Genomic DNA, 20,756 nt, shown 5'->3' with positions numbered 1-20,756 from the left:
TCTCACTCCTATGAGTATAATTGGGTACCAAACCCCTTAATACCAGCATACCAGAGAAAGCCTGCGAACTGTCCCAAGTCAGCCAGTGTTTGAGTTACATGCAATGCAAAGAGCTTAGGGACACCAAGCCTCTCTGAACTTCTTGAAAGGTTCTATATGAGGACGACTTCGACATACAATGAACACTTCTAACCTGCTGTGGCAGTAATGAGAGTTGTATCATTCCTAACACCTGTTGAGTTTATGTAAGACCCAGTCAGTCATATTGCTTCTAAAATCTCTTGGAAAGAATACTAAAAACAGGCTGGTGTGGTGGCTTATGCTTGTAATAGCACTCTGGGAGGTCAAGGCAGTAGAAACCTTGAGCCCGGGAGTTTGAGACCAGCCTGGGTAACACAGTGGGACCCTTTTCAGGAGGCTGAGATAGGTGGATTGCCTGAGCCCAAGAGTGGAGGTTGCAGTGAGCTGAGCTTTCACCACTGCACTCCAGCTTGTGCGACAGAGCAACACCCTGTCTCAAGGAAAAATATATACACACACAATTTCAAACAGTATTGAGGACCTTACATAACCAACACGTATAGCAGCACATGCCCTATAAAATTCAGTATAGTTACTTATAATTATTTATTTATAATGTTCTTGGCTTTTTCAACACTCCTTACTGATTGTAACAAAATAGGATCTGCTTTATGAAAACGGACTTAATTTAGTACATGTCAGGAGATCTATTTTCAGTTATAAGCATTTTTTGGTACTTTGCTAAGTAGAGTTCCATTCAACAAATTATTAATTGCTATTGAAACAAGTCACCTTGAGTAAGGCATTCCAGAGCTGTGACAAAAACACTCTGGAAATCTAGGCCAGGTGTTGACAGACCTTTCCTGTAGAGGGCCAGATAGTAAATATTTTAGGCTTTGTAGGCCCATTTGGTCTCTGTTAAAAATACTTAACTCTGCCACTCCCTTGTTAGAAAGCAACTGCAGACAATATGTAATGGTATGAGCATGGCTGTTTTCCATAAACTTATTTACACAAACAGGCAGTAGACCAGATACACATGGGTAACAGGCCTCTACTTACATAAGTGACTTGCCTTAAGTCCCACAGCTGATGTGATTAACAAGGTTGAGAGGAACACAAGTCAGTTAGAGCCAATAACCATGGTCATTAGACAGTAAGGCTTTGACAGTAACAATATGTTTATTATAACATCCAGCCAAGAATACAAACACAAAATACCTCTTAATTTAAGAAGAATAAGAAAACATCAGGCGATTCTTAGAGTACTACTACAAATACAGCCTTCACCTACAGTAAAAATTAAGCCAATTTCAATCATTTTGGTCATCATCCCAGTCTTTCTTCCCACTTGGAGGCTTGGGCCCACCAGCTGGTTTTGCCATGATGATCTGCATAAAAAAGAATCACACAAAAGTATGCTTATAAACGCAACCTTTAGAATGAAAAGAATGCTTCTATTAGCATGATTTAAGATTAAGCAATCTTCTTGATATAATTATGTACTGCATATAAAACACTATAGCAGTTTGCTAGCTCCCTTGTTAGAAATTCAATTGTAAACTTGCAGCAGCATGAAGTTTACTGCTTTTGTGGATAACCGCAACAAAATCCACACAGATTAGTGAACATTCCAAGACATGCACTTCAATAACTCAAAAAGCTGAAAGTGAAAATATGTGCATGCATCACTAGTATAAGTCGGTCAGTCAGTTTGGCACCTGATTTGCTATTTATATATGAGATTCGTCTTGCCAACCATCTCTGTCCCAATTTCCTTGTGGTTTAGGAGCTTTAGGTCCACCTGCCACCTTTGCCATTATAATCTAAAGTAGTTGATACATAAATATATACAAAGTTTAACACTGAAATTTTCCAAAACCTGTAAATGAGAACCATTCAAAGCATCCGGTTTTCACAAACACAAATCTAAGCCCTTAGTTCCCAACTTAAAACACCACAAACCTCACCTTTATCTAAAATAAATGGGTTTTAGTTTTTTTTTTTTTGAGACAGAGTCTTGCTCTGTTGCCCAGGCTAGAGAGTGCAGTGGCACAATCTTGCCTCAATGCAACCTCTGCCTCCTGGGTTCAAGCAATTCTTCTGCCTCAGCCTCCCAAGTAACTGAGTTTACAGGTGCCTGCCACCATGCCTGGCTAATTTTTTATTTTTAGAACAGATGGGGTTTCACCATGTTGGCCAGACTGGTCTCAAACTCCTGCATGATCCACCCACCTCGGCCTCCCAAAGTGTTGGGGTTACAGGCCTGAGCCACTGTGCTCAGCCAGAAAACATCTTAATTACCATCTGCAAACATAAGCTGTGCACAGTGGCTCATGCCTGTAATCCTAGCACTTTGGGAGGCCAAGGTTTGAGGCCAGGAGTTTGAGACCAGCCTCGGCAACAAAGAGACCCAGTCTACAAAAACTAAAAATATATATATATATAAAATATATATATACACACACACATAAAATCAGCCAACCGTGACAGCACCTGCCTACAGTCCCAGCTATTCAGGATGCTAAGGCAGGAGAATCACTGGAACTCAGGATTTTGAGGTTGTGGTGAGCTTACTATGATTGTGCCACTGTACTCCAACCTGGGTGATAGAGTAAGACCTTATCACAACAACAAAAACAACAAAGATACCTAAACCTGAAATTCTCAGAGTAACATGTTACTGATTGAGGGTAATTCAGATTGAATTAAAGGCATTAAGCGTAATTTTAGAACCTAAGTGCACCTTGATTTTAAAAAGTGACTAAAAGCCGGGTGTGGTGGCTCACACCTGTAATCCCAGCACTTTGGGCAGCTGAGGTGGGCGGATCACGAGGTCAAGAGATCGAGACCATCCTGGCCAACATGGTGAAACCCCATCTCTACTAAAATTACAAAAAAACATTAAGTGGGCGTGGTGGCATGTGCCTGTAGTCCCAGCTACTTGGGAGGCTGAGGCAGGAGAATCGCTTGAACCAGGGAAGTGGAGGTAGCAGTGAACTGAGATCACGCCACTGCACTCCAGCCTGGCGAGAGAGCGAGACTCCATCTCAAAATAATAATAAATAAATAAATAAATCAAATAACTAAAACAAGTAGTTCACAAATTTTAGTGGGCACCATAATCAGACGGAGTGCTCATTAAAACAGACTGCTAGGCTTCTTCCAACATTTCTGGTATCATTGGGTCTGGAGTGAAATCCAAGAATCTGTATTTTTTCTTTTTTGAGATGGAGTCTTGCTCTGTTGCCCAGGATGGAGTGCAGTGGCGCCATCTATGCTCACTGCAAGCTCTGCCTCCCAGGTTCACGCCATTCTCCTGCCTCAGTCTCCCAAGTAGCTGGGACTACAGGCATCTGCCACCACACCCAGCTAATTTTTTTGTTTTTTTAGTAGAGATGGGGTTTCACCACGTTAGCCAGGATGGTCTCGATCTCCTGACCTTGTGATCCGACTGCCTCGGCCTCCCAAAGTGCTGGGATTACAGGCATGAGCCACCGCGCCCGGCCTCCGAAAATCTGTATTTCTTATTTATTTTTAGTTTTTTAAAAGATGGAGTATCACTCTTTCAACCAGGCTGGAGTGCCATGATCTGATCATAGCTCACTGCAGCCTTCAACTCCCCGGCTCAAGTGATCCTCCCACCTCAGCCTCCTGCATAACTGGGATTACAGATGTGAGCCACCATACCTGGCTGAGAATCTGTCATTCTAACAAGTTCTCAAGTGATGTTGATGCTATTTTGGGACCATACTTTGAGAACTAGTGAAATAGACATTCGAACAAAGATTAATCCAGCCCGTACTACACTATCTAATGCTTAAAGCTTGATGTGCAATTCCTTTTCTAGAATATATACTATACAAATTGAGGTTCATTATACTATACACTATATACACAAACTGGTTAGTATAGTTGGGTGGGTTCTTTAGATACATACTTCACACAGAGTGCAAAGACTGGGGGAACAGATCAACCAACAACTTCCCCTACCATAAGATAAAGCAGAGTTCCTAGTTTAAAGCCAAAATTCAAAGTGCCTTTGTGACCAAGGGTGGTTGTTATTGTCTTGCTTGGATAATTGACATTCAGTTCCTAACTCAGTTGGAATTTTTGCGTACCTTATGCTGCAGTCTACTTAGCTTTTTCCGTCCCTGCTATTTTTGGTTTCCCCTTTTATTCTTAGCCACATTCTAATTTCTAGAATAAGTATTTCCTTAGGTCTCTATTTATTTAAAAACTCAAACATATTCTTCCATTGAAAATCACCTAATAAACTGATAGAGAAACCCCTGTTAATCTGGTACCCAGACATCTAGTTTCTGCTTATTTCCAGTGACTTGAAACCAAATATCCAGTTCTTTTTGGTTATCTCTTGCTATCATAGTTCTTCCAATAAATTTGTTATAATTAAAACCAACTGGTCCTTACTGTACTTAAAAGTTGAATTATCTTTCCACTGATTTCTACTTAGGACTTACTCCAACTTGAATATGACATGACTTTTACCTAATGGATTTATACTGTCCCTCTAGCAAATTAAAATTTTCTATTAAGTACTTATACATAGTCATTGCTTATTAATTACTTCTGAAATTTTGTGGGGAAATGTATTAAGTTTGCCAGAAAATGCCTTTTGGAAAAATAATTATGATTTCAGGTTTACTTCTATATATAGAACAGTCTACCACAGTTCAAAAATAAAAAAGTAGAAATATGATTTTTAAACACCTTTAACATCTTTTAGTACCTCAAGCTATAATTTGTCATAGCAGAAAAAATTTTCAATGCCCAGTCCTCTTATCTGCAGACAGCTAGAAACTCCGTTTTCCTTCAAGTTGGTGGTCTGCAGTGTCTGCTTGAGGGCTTTATGGTCCTTCCAAATTCCATGTTAGTATTATACATTAAATTTACTCTCTAAATTATTTGTACAAAGGGGTTCTAAGGCTAAAAGGTTTGAAAGTTATATTTAACTTACATTTGTTCCACTGATTCCAACTTAAAATGGCAAAGGATTCTTTCAGTGGAAAGATGTCCATTTTAAATTAGTTGTAATATATTCAATACAATTTATAATAGAAGAAAAAAACGGAGGGGGGCACATAGTGTCTCTAATTTAATGTGAGGAGTGAGGACTAAGAATCCTTTGAATTAGAACTATGCTATGTTCTAGTTCTGGGAAAATATACTATTAAACCACATGCAAATGAGTATTTTTAAAGATCAAAATTTCACTTTGCTCACCTGATCCACTCTAAGTACAGTGACTGCAGCATTAGTAGCGAGTTTGATAGCCCAATATTTTCCCAGGTAAGTATCTAGAATACCAGCTTCCAACATGTCCTTTACAGCAGGGACTTCAGCCTGTCAAAGCACAATTTTTATCCTTTCATTTAAAATCCTCTTACGTGAAAATGTTTATACCTAACAAAAAGCCCCACATAGCTCCTTAAATAGTACTGGAAAGTAACCAAGCACAGTACTACCTTACAGAGTCATCCTTTAGTATGTGAGGATTGGTTCCAGGACCCCCAAGGATGCCAAAATCCGTGGATGCTCAAATCCATTACATAAAATGGCATGGTGTTTGGATATAATCTATGTGCATCCTCGTATATACTTTAAATCATCAACAGTGTAAATAGTTGTTATACTGTATTTTTAAATGTCTTTAGTTTTTCCAAATATTTCAATCTGTGGTTGGTTGAATCAATGGCTACAGAACTGGGCTGATTACACACTACAGAACAGAAGGCTATCAATAAAACAGAAGGAAAATGAAACATTCTTCCATCAGACAAACTATGTAAAAACTAAGAAAATAATCTGCTCCCAAATCAGAACACTGTTTCTCATTGATACTTCTTTTAAACTCACACTATTTTTAGGTTGTGCATTCCCCAAATAAAGCAATTTAAGTTCAGTGTTTTTTCAAATACCTCAATATCTAATCCAACATTTTTATTTCCTTCTTGATGTACTGCATAAAGTTTAGAGATTACTTCATTGGCCTTAACTCCAGAGTTTTCTGCCAGTGCGCGGGGAATAGCTTCAAATGCCTCAGCAAACTTCTTAATAGCGTACTGTTCAAGTCCAGGACATGTCTAAAACAAAAATGTGTTAATTATTGCCTTTTATTCAAGCAATGGAAAGAAAGTCAATTTATACAGAAAAAGCTGTACCTCTCCGTATGATGTGATCTGTTTGGCTAATTCAATTTCTGTTGCTCCACCTCCAGGTACAAGACGTTTATCCTGTACGTAGTCCCCCCGCCAAAAAAAAACACACACACACAAAAATTCACTAAAAAGCAGTTCGCAGTTTTCTCATCTTTTCACATTCCAGTACCCCACCAAATAGGAGTTTTTATCAGTCATTGTTACTCAAATACATATTACAAATTTGGTAAAAGTGAGTGGGTGGGGCAGATTTTCTTAGTGCACGGTGTCTGGTATATGAAAAGGACCAAAGTGAAGAATGGGAATAGCACCGTATCATTTTTGCATATCCACAGATATAGCACTAAGAACGGCTTTAGCAACTCAAAGTACATTACAATGGAAAACTACCATAAACAATGTTTTTAAAAGCTCTGTGTTACTGTTAACTCCTCTGTACAATCCTTTTTGGAAACTATCATATTCAATATGATAGTTTTAGGTAAGACACTTAGTTTTACCTAAGACACTTAAGTCTTAGGTAAAAACAAAAACAGGTGCTTCATTTCATATAAACCACTCATTCTGAAGTACTCGTGATGTGCATGAGTCTGCCAACTGTACTTTTAAGAACATATAAAGTACTCAGACCTTACAAACTACTAAGATTACTGCTAATACTGACCCTTGTAAGAACTTTGAAAGTATTAACACCATCGTCTACTGCCCTTTCTATGTCATCCATCAGATTGTCTGTAGAGCCTCGAAGTACTATGGTAGAAATGGCGCCATCTTCCTTTTCTATCAAAAAATTAAATATATTTGGTGATTAAATACAAGAGCTAAAGCCCTGCACTTAAACATGTTTTACCATTCCTACATACCATGCTTAAAAACCACCACTTGAGTATCTCCAACTTCTGAGAGGCAAACACTGTCACAATGTCCCATTTCTTCAAGGACAGGAGGTGTCTGTAAGAAAGTGACTGTTGTAATAAAAATTCCATCATGTTCAACTATCTTTTAGTGTTTTCCAAAATACATACCAATCTAGGAAGAGCTGTAGCACCAACTGTTTTACAGAGTCTTCGGAGATCCCATTTTGAGTTTAGCCTTTAAAAAACACAAAGACCTTAATAAAAGTTTTAATCCATTTGATTTTAATTTCAGATAGCATATAAACTTCAAATTAAAGAGGAACCTGTATACCAGCCCCCATGTCACATTCTTCTGACAGTGGATTTTAACTCAAGAACACGTCTGGACTGCAATGAACACTGAGGCCAGGAAGCTGACTGCTGACTCTGAGTGAGTCCAGCTGGCCAACAGTACCACATCTTAAGTCTGTGTTGTATGGCATTGTTCTAGAATTGCGAGAATGGAAGTCACTGTAGGATGCCAGTGGTTTATAGTACTAAAACACCAGGGAAACCCTTACAAAACTCAACAGCATATAGAAAATTTTTGCTTTACTTTGTGCAATCAGTGTTCTGTGAACAGGAGTGACTTATTTTGCACATTTTATTAGGTACTAGGGATGGTGGTAGGTAGAAATGGGAAAGTTGTCTAGTGTGCACCATAAATGTGTTCATGGATTAAAAGGGATCTTCCTGACTCCACACTCTGATAGGCAATGCACCAAGCTTGTGTCTAGTCTCTTGGACAAGTTGTTCCTTTTGCCTGGAATGCTTTTCCCTCTTCAGATATCTGCTCATTGGTTCTTCAAGTTCTCAGCTTAAATTTATGTTTTCTCAGAGGTGTTTCCTGACCCCTCCCCAAACTAAGTCCTTTTGCTATTTGACCTAATACCTATACTTTCCCTTTATTAACAGTCATAGTGGTCTATTTTGTTTAGTGTTTTCACCACCAAAAAAAACATTTATGATATAGGTAAAAAGAATTCGGCTTTCTCTTACCTCACTAACATGATATTATATTTGTTTGCATAATGAAGAGCCATGTCTGCCACTTTGCCACCTGTTACTACGACATTTGCACCAGTATCAGCAATAGCTTTGACTTGTGTATCCATGAGATTTTCTTCTCCCTTACTAAAATTCATCAGTTCTTCAGCAGTCTTTATCAACACTGTTCCCTGGCAAAACAAGTAAACATTCCCTTTAAAATCATTTCACTACATTGGTGTTCAAAGTTGTAAGATAACAGTTTACTGAATAAATAATTTTAAGGTTTGGCAAAAAAAAAAAAAAAAAAAAATGAATATAAATGTGCATATATTATGAAGCAGCAGAATACTAAATACTTCTAGAACCTTCCAGATGCATCTGCTTTTGATAAGTACTTAGGTGGAAAAGTACTTCTAGTTATTTATTTTTGAGACACAGTCTCACTCTGTCGCCATGCTGGTGTGCAGTGGCAGGATCTCGGCTCACCGCAACCTCTGACTCCTTGGTTCAAGCGATTCTCCTGCCTCAGCCTCACGAGTAGCTGGGCTTACAGGCAAGCGCCACCACGCCTAGCTAATTTTTGTATTTTTAGTAGAGACAGGGTTTCACCATGTTGGTCAGGATGGTCTCAATCTCCTGACCTCGTGATTTGCCTGCCTTGGCCTGTGCTGAGATTATAGGCGTGAGCCACCGTGCCCGGCCGAGAAGCACTTTTATTTTAAATATGTCAGGTAGGTGTCCTGGTATTTGTCTTCTGACAAAGGTTAACTAGTATTAGCAAAACAACATTGTGGTTCTCAAACTTTTTCTAAAATGTGGACTTGGCGAGGCCAAGGTAGGTGGATCATTTGCAGTCAGGAGTTGGAGACCAGTCTGGCCAACATGGTGAAACTGTCTCTACTGAAAGTACAGAAATTAGCCAGAGATCACTTGAACCCAGGAGGCAGAGGTTGCAGTGAGCCGAGATCGTACCAATGCACTCCAGCCTGGGTGACAAAGCAAGACTCTGTCTCAAAAAAAAAAAAAAAAAGAATAAAATAAAATGTGGACCAAAGACCACACCCAGCTCATGCTACACAATTTAAAAACTGTCAACAACTTGGATTTCAAGAATTCTAGAGATGAAGTCAGTCACTATTGACTGTAAACACAAACTTCAAACTTTCTAACATGTATTTTTAGAAACATATCTACCATTTTCAAATTACATTAGCTTATCTTGTTTCAGGATGCTACAGAATGTCAATTTTATTTTTGTGAAGAGCACACAAAGCACTCGCATTCTCATATTCTTTCACTTGCTGAATTTATAAGCTGTACTAGAAGGGCTGTGTGTCAGATTATAAATAATATGGCCACCATCTTTATATTTCAAGTTTAATGTTCAGTAGTTGAATTAGATATTCAAAGAACATAAATCTGGCATTAAAAAATAGGTAAGATCCTGCAATGTTCAGTTTTTTAAGAAGTACTTACTGGTTTAAGAGCTAACTCAAACAATCTGAAAGTGCAACCCCAATTATTACTTTTAAGGTTTGAAGTCTACATACCTTAGTTTCTGTTATCGTGCCATCAAAAGGACAAGAGTACACTGCTATTTTTGCATCTTTGACAGATGTTACATCACCTTCGGTTTCCTTCTTAAAAACCATGCCATGCAATACTGAAGAGGAACTGATACCAGAGCCCTAAGGAATTGAATACCAAAACCATCAGCGATCTCATGAAAATAACATTACGGTCAAACTGTTGATTCTCCATATACCAAAAATCTCCTTCTCTAAAATAAAGTCATAAACCAAGACAGTGACTCCTGGGATAAGGGGTGGGGTGGTGGACATAAAGCACGCCCTTCTGCTCTAGTCAGAAATCACTGAGGGAATGAGCTACTGTTAAAGAGGAGAGGTCCTTCAGTGTACTGGGAAGAACCAAAGGCAGAGAACTGCTCTTAGCCATTCAGTTACCTAGTACTTGGTGCCAATATACCAGCCACAGCTGTCAGTACTGCCAATACAACACAAAACAAGGCAAAGATTCTGTCCTCACAAGGTTACAATTTAATGGGGAAAGCTGGCAGTACGTGGAGGGAGACAGCAAACATAGAACACATGAGGATCTTCAGGGAAAGCACATGTACTTATGTTAAGCTAAATTCACATTAACAATCAGAATACCAAATGCGCAAAACCAAAACCACTCCACTGATAGGTTTTACTCTATCAAGCACATTTTATCAAAAATATAATCTTTCAATATTAACATTAAAGTGTGAATTCTATTATTGAAGAGGGATAGGGCAATTTCCACCCCACTCAAAACTGTCTTCTAAGCTTATTATAATTCAGAGTATTATGAAGAACACAAAAAAATTAGTATTTTGGGCTGGGCGTGGTGGCTCACACCTGTAATCTCAGCACTTTGGGAGGCCAAGGTGGGTGGATCATGAGGTCAGGAGTTCGAGACCAGCCAGGCCAACATGGCAAAAACCCTGCCTCTACTAAAAAACACAAAAATTAGCTGGGCTTGGTGACGCACACCTATAATCCCAGTTACTCGGGAGGCTGAGGCAGGAGAATCGCTTGAAACTGGGAGACAGAGGTTGCAGTGAGCCAAGGTCGCGGCACTGCACTCCAACCTGGGCGACAGAGACAGACTATCTCAAAAAAAAAAAAAAAAAATTTAGCATTTTGTTTATACATTGTTCTTAAACCCAGAAGACATCACAGAAAATGACTTTATAAGGAGATAGTATGTCAATATCCTTTTAAACTTAAATAGGTAGTAGTATTATTACAGCTTAGCAACATCAAAATGTTATAAAATAATGCCTCGAAGGCCAGGCACAGTGGCTGACGCCTGTTAATCCCAGCACTTTGGGAGGCTGAGGCAGGCGGATCACCTGAGGTTGGGAGTTTGAGACCAGCCTGACCAACATGGAGAAACCCCGTCTCTACTAAAAATACAAAAGTAGCGGGGTGTGGTGGCGCATGCCTGTAATCCCAGCTACTCGGGAGGCTGAGACTGGAGAATCGCTTGAACCGGGAGGCAGAGGTTGTGGTGAGCCGAGATCGCGCCATTACACTCCAGCCTGGGCAACAAGAGCAAGACTCCATCTCAAAAAAAATAAAAAATAAAAAATAATAATGCCTCGAAAAAAGTCCTAAGTGTCCAAAATCATGAAGTAACATTTAGGTTTTGATTAACACAATTTTTTTTTTTGCACAAAAAACAAAAACAACACAAAAAACCTGATCTAGATATGTAGCATTAATGCATTTTCTACTTACCAGAATTTTACAGACTCTGATGTTATCAACATTGAAATGGCCGGAATCAGGAAAAATAGATACTGTTAAGAAATGAGACATATCAAAAGATTATTTTGGGACAACAGAGAAAATACCTAGTCATGTTAAAGACATTTTTATTTTGGATCTTTTCATTTACTGATATTTACTTACCGCATGCCTCAGCAATAAGCTTGGCCAGAAATACTTCATTACCATATTGTTTACTCATTATGGAGGTACGAAGTAGAGATGAGACTTCATCAACATCTCGAAGGTTTTTTGCAGAACAACATACCAAATTAGGAAGAATCTCATGAGCTTTTCTGCAGGCTATTTCATAACCTTCTATGACCTGAAATATAAACAACATTTCCTATTCTGACATGACTTAAAGTAGCTTACTTAGGTAACTGAATGCATATGGAAGTTTATTTTTGATATAAAATGACAAAGAATATACTTTAGAATAATACATATAGTAGACTCTACTAGTTATGAATGGAGGCTTAGATGACAGCCCAAATTTGAATCTTAACTCTACCTAACTCACTAGCTATGAGATTTTGGGCAAGATTTTTCTAATTTTAATCTTTCTCATCTAAAATAAAGTGGAAAAAAAAAAGAAAAAATAGATAAAATGGGATTATAAGGCCTCACTAATAGGGTTTTTGTGAGACTAAAATGATACTGCATGTGAAGCATATGTACTATAATGGCTGGTACAGAGAAACTGCTCAGTACATGTTAGCTACTACTATAATAATGATTTTAGTTTACGTTTTAAGCAGGTGTACATGTAAGCAAAAATTAAGTAGGAGTAAATTATAAATGAACACTTGCCTCTGAAACTGACAGGCCAATCCTCAGAAGTTCTTCAGCTAATTCAAGGAGAGCTCCAGCAAATACCAGAACAAAGTTTGTGCCATCTCCAACTTCTTGCTCTTGCATATGAGAAGCCATTACAATCATTTTTGCAGCAGGATGCTGTACCTAGTAGAAAAGGTAATACCAAGTTAAACATCTGATTCTTAAAGCAGCATAAAATTGTTCATTTCCATTTCTTAAATAGACTCCAATTTTCCTGTAGATTAGGTAACTCCATTTGATCACACCACTATACGCTACTTATAGTGTGGTCGCAAGAAAAAATCCAAGTCCCTTTATGCCGATCAGCATAAATGTATCACTATAAATAAGAATTTCAAAGTGCATCCTCTTTTGATGGCCTGTACATACAGTGCCACACATATGGGTCAGCATATCATTATATCTCACTAAATTAAAAAACAAAGTAATTACAACCACCAAACCTAAATATTTTTTAAAAATCCTTCAGGAGAACTAAAATAGATACCACTTAACTTGGTCATGAGTCTCAGTATCTATTTTACCATATATTCTTGTTCTAAGGGCTATCATTTGTGATTTAAAGAAAGGGGGGAGTATAAAATTTTTCTTAAAATGTAACATAATTTTACGTGGATTTTATTCTTAAGATTTAATTTTAGATACCTTTACAGAAACAAGCCAAGGAGTAAGAACTGAAAGCAGGGAGTAAACTATAAAAGTCAGCCCTGTGATTTTATTATTTTGACAGTATCACCACTGTACTTTAATAACTCCTGATGTTAACTCCTGAGATCATCAGTGTGCAACATTAACATTCACAATGACAAATTCTTGCACAAGTGTTTTGTGGAGTTAAAATTTAACTTTTAACTTAAAAAAATTATATATATATATATATATATATATTTATTTATTTATTTTTAAGGTGGAGTCTTGGTCTGTTGCCCAGACTGGAGTGCAGTGGCGTGATCTTGGCTCATTGCAACCTCGGCCTCCCAGGTTCAAGCGATTTTTCAGCCCCAGCCTCCTGAGTAGCTAGAATTACAGGTGTGCACCACCACGCCCGGCTAATTTTTTTTTTCTGTATTTTTAGTAGAGATGGGGTTTCACCATGTTGACCAGGCTAGTCTAGAACCCCTGACCTCAGGCGATCCGCCTGGCTCAACCTCCCAGAGTGGTGGGATTACAGGCGTGAGCCACCGCGTCCAGCCAAAAATATTTTAAGAGGTTAGAGAAATGCTGATTCTTCTATAGTTTCATTTAAAACAAAAGATTAAGTTCTAGCGCTTTCAAGGGCTAAGCTGCAGGAAAATTCCCTGAGGCTGAATATGTTATCCTTTAATTACAAGGCAGGAATGAGGAATGGCTCTCTCTGCCTGTTCAGGTGCCAGATCTTCCTTACAACCCTGCTGGCAGGCAGTATCTATTTTATAGACTCTAATAGCAAAACTGGAGCTGAACAAAGTAGAATGCCATAAACTGACTGTTTTTATTTTCATAAAACCAAGTGGTTGGATCTTTTTAAAAACCACTGTTTTATGTATACGTTTTTGCATTGTGGAATAATTCACTTCAGAGTCACTCTATCGAATGAAGATAATGGTAATCAATTTCATATAGCAATTAGCAATGTATCACAATCAATCCCTCCACAAATTAATAACTTAAGAAATTTTTAAGATTTCAGTGGTTACAATGTTCCATCTAAAGAGGACTCTCTATAATTAGAACAACCTGTATAATAAATTTTCAAGTTGGAAAAATAGTCCCTTATCCAATCTGAAATAAGAGATTTCTTCTAGTTAAAGTCTACTTAATTTTGATGTCACCAAAATATTTCTTGACTTTTAAAGAAACAACTTACTTCTAGTTCTCTTAAAATAGTCGCTGCATCATTTGTCACAAACAGCTTCTCCAAGTGGTTGATAACCATTTTGTTCATTCCTCAAAAGTAACAGTTAAAAAAAGAAAAAGCCATTATTAATCAAATCCTTACCCAAATACCCACGAAAATCTAGTAAAAAAATATAAATTTGTATATTTAAAAAATAGCTTTGTAAGAAAACACATACTATCTATTCTTCAAGTTTATCTTATAGCCCCATGGGCATTCTCTGACCGCAGACCCATATTCTTTCCTTTTTAATGTCCTACAATATTTACCACGTAACATGCCAAATCTCACATTTTTGCCAATTTCTGTCTTCTGTTTGCAACATGATTGTCATGCGACAAGTGCTCAACAGATACTAACATGTAAAAAGGCCAAAATAACCTATTTAGTATATTTAGTTGTATGTTTATTCCATGAAACTGTATCAATTAAATTTAATTGGTGGTAGAAGGCAAGAAGGAGGGAATTTTCTTCCTTAAACTATGTCACTTTTATATTCAGTGTTTGTCATAATGAACATTAGGAACTATCTTACTAGTCAAAGTGTGATAATTTTTCTACCCTCTCAACAGGATAAAAAGTAATATACTGATCCCTATTTTTCTAGAGATGTGAGTTGACTGAAAATTAGAAATAACTAAAAACTTGAACTATTAATTGAGCTATCAAGTTAACTTCCAAAGCCATACTATAACATCCTCAGAACAAGTTTGAAAGAAGAGGTAGTACACAAAATTCTACTACTGTATCTTTACAAATATTAATTTAGAAATTACCATTTGGTCCATATGCTGTACGAGTGGTTTGGGCAAGCTCCTTGCAAGCTTGTATATTTCTATACACAGCCTCTTCTAATCCTGAAAAGTGCTGTTAAAAAAAAACACACAAAAAACCCCGCTAATTAGACAGGACAGTGAAACAAGAATTTTCAAACAGAAGGTATCTTTGCTTATATCTTGCTTCTAATAAAGAGGGAGCTTAGCTGAGGTATTCGGCACAAGAGGGCTGGTTACAAATCAGCTTTCTGGCTCTTTTTTAATTTGGGCAATTTTCTTAGTATTTCTTCAGTATAAAATGAGGTAATTATAATAGTACCTACCTCATAGGATTGTTGAGACAAACAAGATTTATGTAAAACACAGTATTTGATATTCATAAATAATGCATACATTTCCTCTCTAGCTGAATGAATAAAAGTATAACATTTTGGGGGACTGCAGATACCTACTTACACATCAAATCGTAAGACTTATAATTTTTTTATTCAAAGTAGTGAAAAGTACAGGGAACCATGCTAAGGCTAATTAGAGAATGGGAATGAGGTACTTCAAATCGAATACCTTTCCAGAGTTTATCGGTATTTTCTAATGTTGAAATGTGGAATATTTTTCTCATTGTGTTAGAATCTAGGCTTTTGTAAAGCCAGAAGTTCTTTAAGTATGTGCCACTGAAGTGTTTAGGGACCGAAGTACACAGACTGTTGAATACTTTTTTTGAATTGCAACATTATCCCAATGTATACGTATTGAAAAAGTGAACTGTTCACAGTACTAAAAACTCTCACAAATTCCACACTGGACTTTTTAGAGTTGAGGTTTACTTGGGTCCTCAGATATATTTCACGAATCTACAGTGCATGAGAACATTTCTTTAGAGCTGTGCTGCCCAATACAGTAGCCACTAGCTACATGGGGCTAGTGAAAGCAATTAAAATAGATTTTCAAGTAATTAAAATTTAAAAATTCAGTTCCTCAATTGCAGGAGCCACACACAGTTCAAATGCCCAGTAGCTACATGTGGCTAGTGAATATCACATTGGATAGGCTGATACAGCATATGTCCAACACTGCGAAAAGTTCTATTACACAGTACTGCTTTACAATACAAGCCATGATTTTGTGATCCAAAACCAAGGTTAATAGCCATTACATTTTTTTGAGAGAGAGAGTCTCTATCGCTCAGGCTGGAGTGCGGTGGCACGATCTCAGCTCACTGCAACCTGGGCCTCCTGGTTCAAGCAATTCTGGAGGCTCAGCCTCCTGAGAAGCTGGGACTAGAGGTACGCGCCACCACACCAGGCTAAGTTTTTTTGTATTTTGCCGCTGCCAATAGCCACTACTCTAAAAGCATCTTCAGCAATAAGAACTGTATTCCAGCAATAACACTTAAGTCTGAACTCCTGGCTTACACTCTTGCTTCTTCCCCTCACTCCCCACTCTGTGAGATACTACCATCTGATCAGATCCCATCATTCCCATACTGAAGACCTTCAAGGCCGGGCGCGGTGGCTCACGCCTGTAATCCCAGCACTTTGGGAGGCCTAGGCGAGCGGATCACGAGGTCAGGAGTTTGAGACCAGGCTGGCCAACATAGTGAACCCTTGTCTCTACTAAAGATACACAAAAAATTAGCCGGGCGTGCGCCTGTAATCCCAGCTACTCCGGAGGCTGAGGCAGGAGAATCGCGTGAACCCGGCAGGCGGAGGTTGGAGATCGCGCCACTGCATCCCACCCTGGGCGACAGAACTAGACCTAGTCTCAAAAAAAAAACAAAAAACAAAAAACAAAAACAAACAACAACAAAAAAACCCTTCAATAGTTTCCTATCCCGCTTAGGATAAAATGCAAATCCCTCTTCAGGGAAACAAGGCCCTACATATCCTGGCCCGTGTATCCTTGTATAGCTCCTCCTCTGAATTTACCATTCTTCTTTTCTTTGGTAAGCTTCAGCTCTATAACCTTTTTTTTGTTTGAGAAGAAGAAGAAAAGAAGAAGAAGAGGAAGAGGAGGAGGAGGAGGAGGAGGAAGAGGAAGAAAGGAAGAAGAAGAAGAAGAGGAAAGAAGAAGAAGGAAGAAGAAGGAAGAAGAAAGAAGGAAGAAGAAGGAAGAAGGAAGAAGAAAGAAGAAAGAAGAAAGAAGAAAGAAGGAAGAAGGAAGAAGGAGAGAAGGAAGAAGGAGAGAAGAAGAAGAAGAAGAAAAAAAACAGGTTCAAATCATTCCTTCCTCAGGGTCTTTGTACTAGTTAAGTACACCTAAATAAGTGGTGGGGGAAACAGCGCAGGCTCAGGGGCTTCTCTCACTAAGCACTGAGCTAAGAGTTCTTCCCTAAATATCTAAGTGTTCTGTCCATTCCTGATCCTTCTTTTAGAGACATTTTTACCTCCTGTCATCCTCTACTATAGTACAGTTTCTTTCATCATCATTTGGAATTCTTCTTTTATTTAATCATATCTGCCTTAGAAGCACATAAACTCTACGAGAAGTGGAACTTGTGTCTTTCACTGCAGTTCCTTCAGTACCTATTTATTGAATGAAATAGCTCAGTGTTCTGTAAAAATCTACTAGCATTGGAAATACAAATAATGTTTTGTGATACACGAGTTTTCCAAAACTGCTTAGTGAAAAAAACCCAAATTGGAAGCTAATATCTCAGCCTGATTTTTTTAAGGAAATCAGCCCATATTATTTTCAAAAGATGATTCCACCAACATTTACATTAAACCCTGACATTTACTTACTATACTGACATTATTTGAAAAGTGCATTCTACAAACATGAACCTAGTTCTATTAAACTGTTAATGCTCCCCGTACCTCGCACAACCTTAAATTCAACCACACTGAGTTATTTCTTGAATTAACAAAATCTGGAGGACATACATAGGAACGCAATTTGAATAGCACAAGAGACAAATTTATCAACAGTGCAGTAAGATATTTTTTAAAACTATGCTACTGAAATAACGTTCAAAACAAGGCCATTAAACAAAACAGTGTCATCTGTATCACTTATCCTGCAGATTACACGGTCAGAACTCAAAGACACCACCCTCTTGGTCCAATCTCCATAATTTAAAGATGAAGAAAACAAAACCCAAGAGAGTTAGGTTTTAGATTAAACCAGCTAACATAAGTTGGGACCGGAACTCATTTGGCTACAACGCATGGCTTCTGTCAACCAAGCTGAAAGCCCTGTTTCTCACTGGGAAAGAAGCAACCACGACCCGGCCCTTTTTCCCACACTCTCTTCTCTGGATCGCCTAGTTCTCCTCCTTCCCCATCCTATAACTCGCGAGCTATGTGTCAATCGGCGTCGCAGTTCCCAAGACAATTTCATCTACGTTATTCAATTTCACCCTCACAACCCCTTTTAAGCGTGACGGGCCTTAGCCCCATTTATGGATGGAGGCAAAAAGCACGCGCGGCTTCACGTCCGTCCACCTTCAAGGTGTACAATGTCGATCGTGCCGCCGACCCCTCAGCCTTCCTCCCGGTCGCGGAAGAAGAGAAGTGCCTGCAGGCCCCGGGGCACTTTGAAGGCCGAGTCCTTCCAAGATCACCTCCCCTTCTGGAATCTTCTCTTTCCCCGGCCGCTGTGCCAGAGCAGCACGCTCAGCCCGTTAGTAGGCCCTCCTACTTCGCCGCGGCCGCCGCAGCCCTATGCTGACTCTCCCACCTCATTCCTTTCCTTCAGCCCTTACTTTCGCTCCCTCCTTGAGCATCTGGGCAAAGCCCGGAGCCTTGGGAACGTGAAGCGCCATGGCCAGGCTGCAGGAAGCCGTTCACGCGACCGCTCGGAAGCAAGCGGAGGAAGCGAGGAGCACGCACAGCCTTCTGGGAAAGCAGCGTGCGGCCGTATCTCGTTCTTCCTAGCTCTCCAGTTAGCCGGCCCTTTCCCCGCCGCCAGATGTGAAGCATCGCGAGAAGAGCAACTTCTGTGACCAGAACCAAGCTGACAATCCCCGATCGGGTCGATCGATAGGGCGGGCCCAGGGAGCGCCTCGGGTTTCTGGCTCACGCACGCGCAGACGGCCTAGGCCGTGGGCGCTTGTTCCAGTCTGTGCTCTCTGATCGGACCCAGTAGTCGGGGTGATAGATTTTTGCGGTTTTTGATCTGGAAACCACATATCCTTAGCTTAATTTCCACGTAATCTTCCAGACCCAGCCACCAACATCAGGACAGGTGTTTTTTTTTTGTTTTTTTTTCCCCCGAGGCCGAGCATCTGCCCCATCCCCCCAAATTGCCTTTGGGCGTGCGCTGTGTGTTGGGCACCGTAGAAAGCGCTGGGAATGCGCGTGATAATTGAAGTCGTCACCAAGGGTAGCGTAGCACACATCAAATGCTCACGTGTGCCAGGTTCTGTGTGATCTGCTTTACATGCGCCAGGTTCTGTATGATCCGCTTTCCATGGAGTATCTCTGTTAATGGTCAATCTTAAAAATTAATGAATTGTCGATTAAAATACCATTTCGTTTTCCTTCTACAAAATGGAGACAATACCATTTGATTTTTAATGGTATTGTTTCCATTTTATAGAAGGGAAACTGAAGTTCACAAACGGTAAATAATTTTCCCAAGATCACAGAGCTAGTAAATATTACAGCTAGAATTCCTACCCAGATCAGACTGATTGCAAAATGCCGGTTCTAAACCACTATGTATATTCCTCTTTTCTACTTCTTCCTGGGAATACGAATCCCTTTTACTCTTTTAAGATCAGCTATAAATACATATTTATCTGATTTATATATAATATATACATTTTATATAAATATATCTGATTTATATATAAATTTATAGATAAATATAAATCCCTTTGGCTTGGTGGCATGCATCTGTAGTCTCAGCTGCTCAGGAGGCTAAGGTGGGAGGATCTGCTTGAGCCTGGGAGGTTGAGGCTGCAGTGAGCTGAGATCATGCCACTCTACTCCAGCCTGGGCAACAGAGTGAAGCCCTGTCTCAAAAAAAAATCTTTTTTTGCAAAAATGTAAATGCCACTGATATGGTTTGGATTTGTGTTCCTGCCCAAATATGATGTGGAATTATAATCCCCAGTGTTGGAGGTGTGGCCTGGTGGGAGGTGATTTGATCAACGGGGCGAACGTCCCCCTTGCTGTTCTTGTGATAGTGAGTGAGTTCTCATGAGACCTGGTTGTTTAAAAGTGTGTGGCACCTCCCTACTCTGTCTCTTCCTCCTCCTCCAGCCTTGTAGGACTTTCTTGCTTCCCCTTCACCTTCCACCTTGATTGTAAGCTTCCCGAGGCTTCCCCAGCCATGCTTCCTGTATCGCCTGTGGAACTGTGAGCCAATTAAACCTCTTTTCTTTATAAATTACCCACTCTCAAGTAGTTCTTTATAGCGATTAGAGAACGGACTAATACAGCCACCCTTTTCATTCCTGGAAAATAGGGATAGTTTTAATAAAATCATACATATTATTGTGTGATAGGGTTATTGTTATTTTTTAAATAATGTTTACAAATTGATCAGTTTTAATTTCTCATACAGCAAATATTGATACCTATAAGCCACATAAACAAAAGGCCTTTGGGGAAGTCAATACTTTTTAAGAGTCTAAAGGTGTTCTGAGACTGGTACATTAGAGAACTACTACAATGATCAGGCCAGAACAACAGAACGATCCAAGATTTTTCCCTCGATTAGCTAAGAAATAAATAAAAGCACATTCCTCTGACTCAGAGATAATGTTGCTTATAAAAATAGCTAACACAAAACTGAAAGGAGCTAAAATGACACCTGATTAATTTTATTAATCAAAAATGGAGGAATCAAATCTTGAGAAAATGTATAACTAGACCATGGAAAATAGAACTTGAGGAAAAAACCATTGATGGATC

The 20,756-nt window shown here is 39.1% G+C and overlaps 1 protein-coding gene across 5 annotated transcripts; it reads right to left on the bottom strand.

Annotated features, from left to right (window-relative positions):
• Positions 1 to 654: 654 nt before the first annotated feature.
• On the bottom strand, positions 655 to 19,196 carry CCT8 (chaperonin containing TCP1, subunit 8 (theta)). 5 transcript variants are annotated; one of them, XM_011926472.1, is made up of 16 exons: positions 18,599 to 19,196; positions 14,896 to 14,976; positions 14,090 to 14,169; positions 12,217 to 12,366; positions 11,548 to 11,728; positions 11,374 to 11,435; positions 9,637 to 9,774; positions 8,096 to 8,274; positions 7,226 to 7,292; positions 7,064 to 7,151; positions 6,865 to 6,980; positions 6,204 to 6,275; positions 5,961 to 6,125; positions 5,266 to 5,385; positions 1,316 to 1,412; positions 655 to 884 (listed from the first exon to the last, which is right to left on the bottom strand). In XM_011926472.1, the coding sequence occupies exons 1-15, from the start codon at positions 18,813 to 18,815 to the stop codon at positions 1,335 to 1,337; spliced, it is 1,794 nt and encodes a 597-aa protein (XP_011781862.1). In that variant the 5' UTR covers positions 18,816 to 19,196; the 3' UTR covers positions 655 to 884; positions 1,316 to 1,334. The 5 variants fall into 5 exon arrangements, with proteins under 5 accessions (XP_011781862.1, XP_011781865.1, XP_011781864.1 ...); XM_011926475.1 differs by lacking the exon at positions 655 to 884 and adding an exon at positions 16,821 to 16,857 and having other exon boundaries at positions 1,185 to 1,412; positions 14,896 to 14,986; positions 18,317 to 18,865; XM_011926474.1 differs by lacking the exon at positions 655 to 884 and having other exon boundaries at positions 1,185 to 1,412; positions 14,896 to 14,986.
• Between the last annotated feature and the right edge of the window lie 1,560 nt (positions 19,197 to 20,756).

This window comes from Colobus angolensis, unplaced genomic scaffold, assembly GCF_000951035.1.
Source record: "Colobus angolensis palliatus isolate OR3802 unplaced genomic scaffold, Cang.pa_1.0 Scaffold69, whole genome shotgun sequence".
Classification (NCBI taxonomy): Eukaryota; Metazoa; Chordata; class Mammalia; order Primates; family Cercopithecidae; genus Colobus; species Colobus angolensis.
The sequence above is the reverse complement of the archived record's forward strand: the minus strand, read 5'-3'. Positions and strand labels throughout refer to the sequence as shown.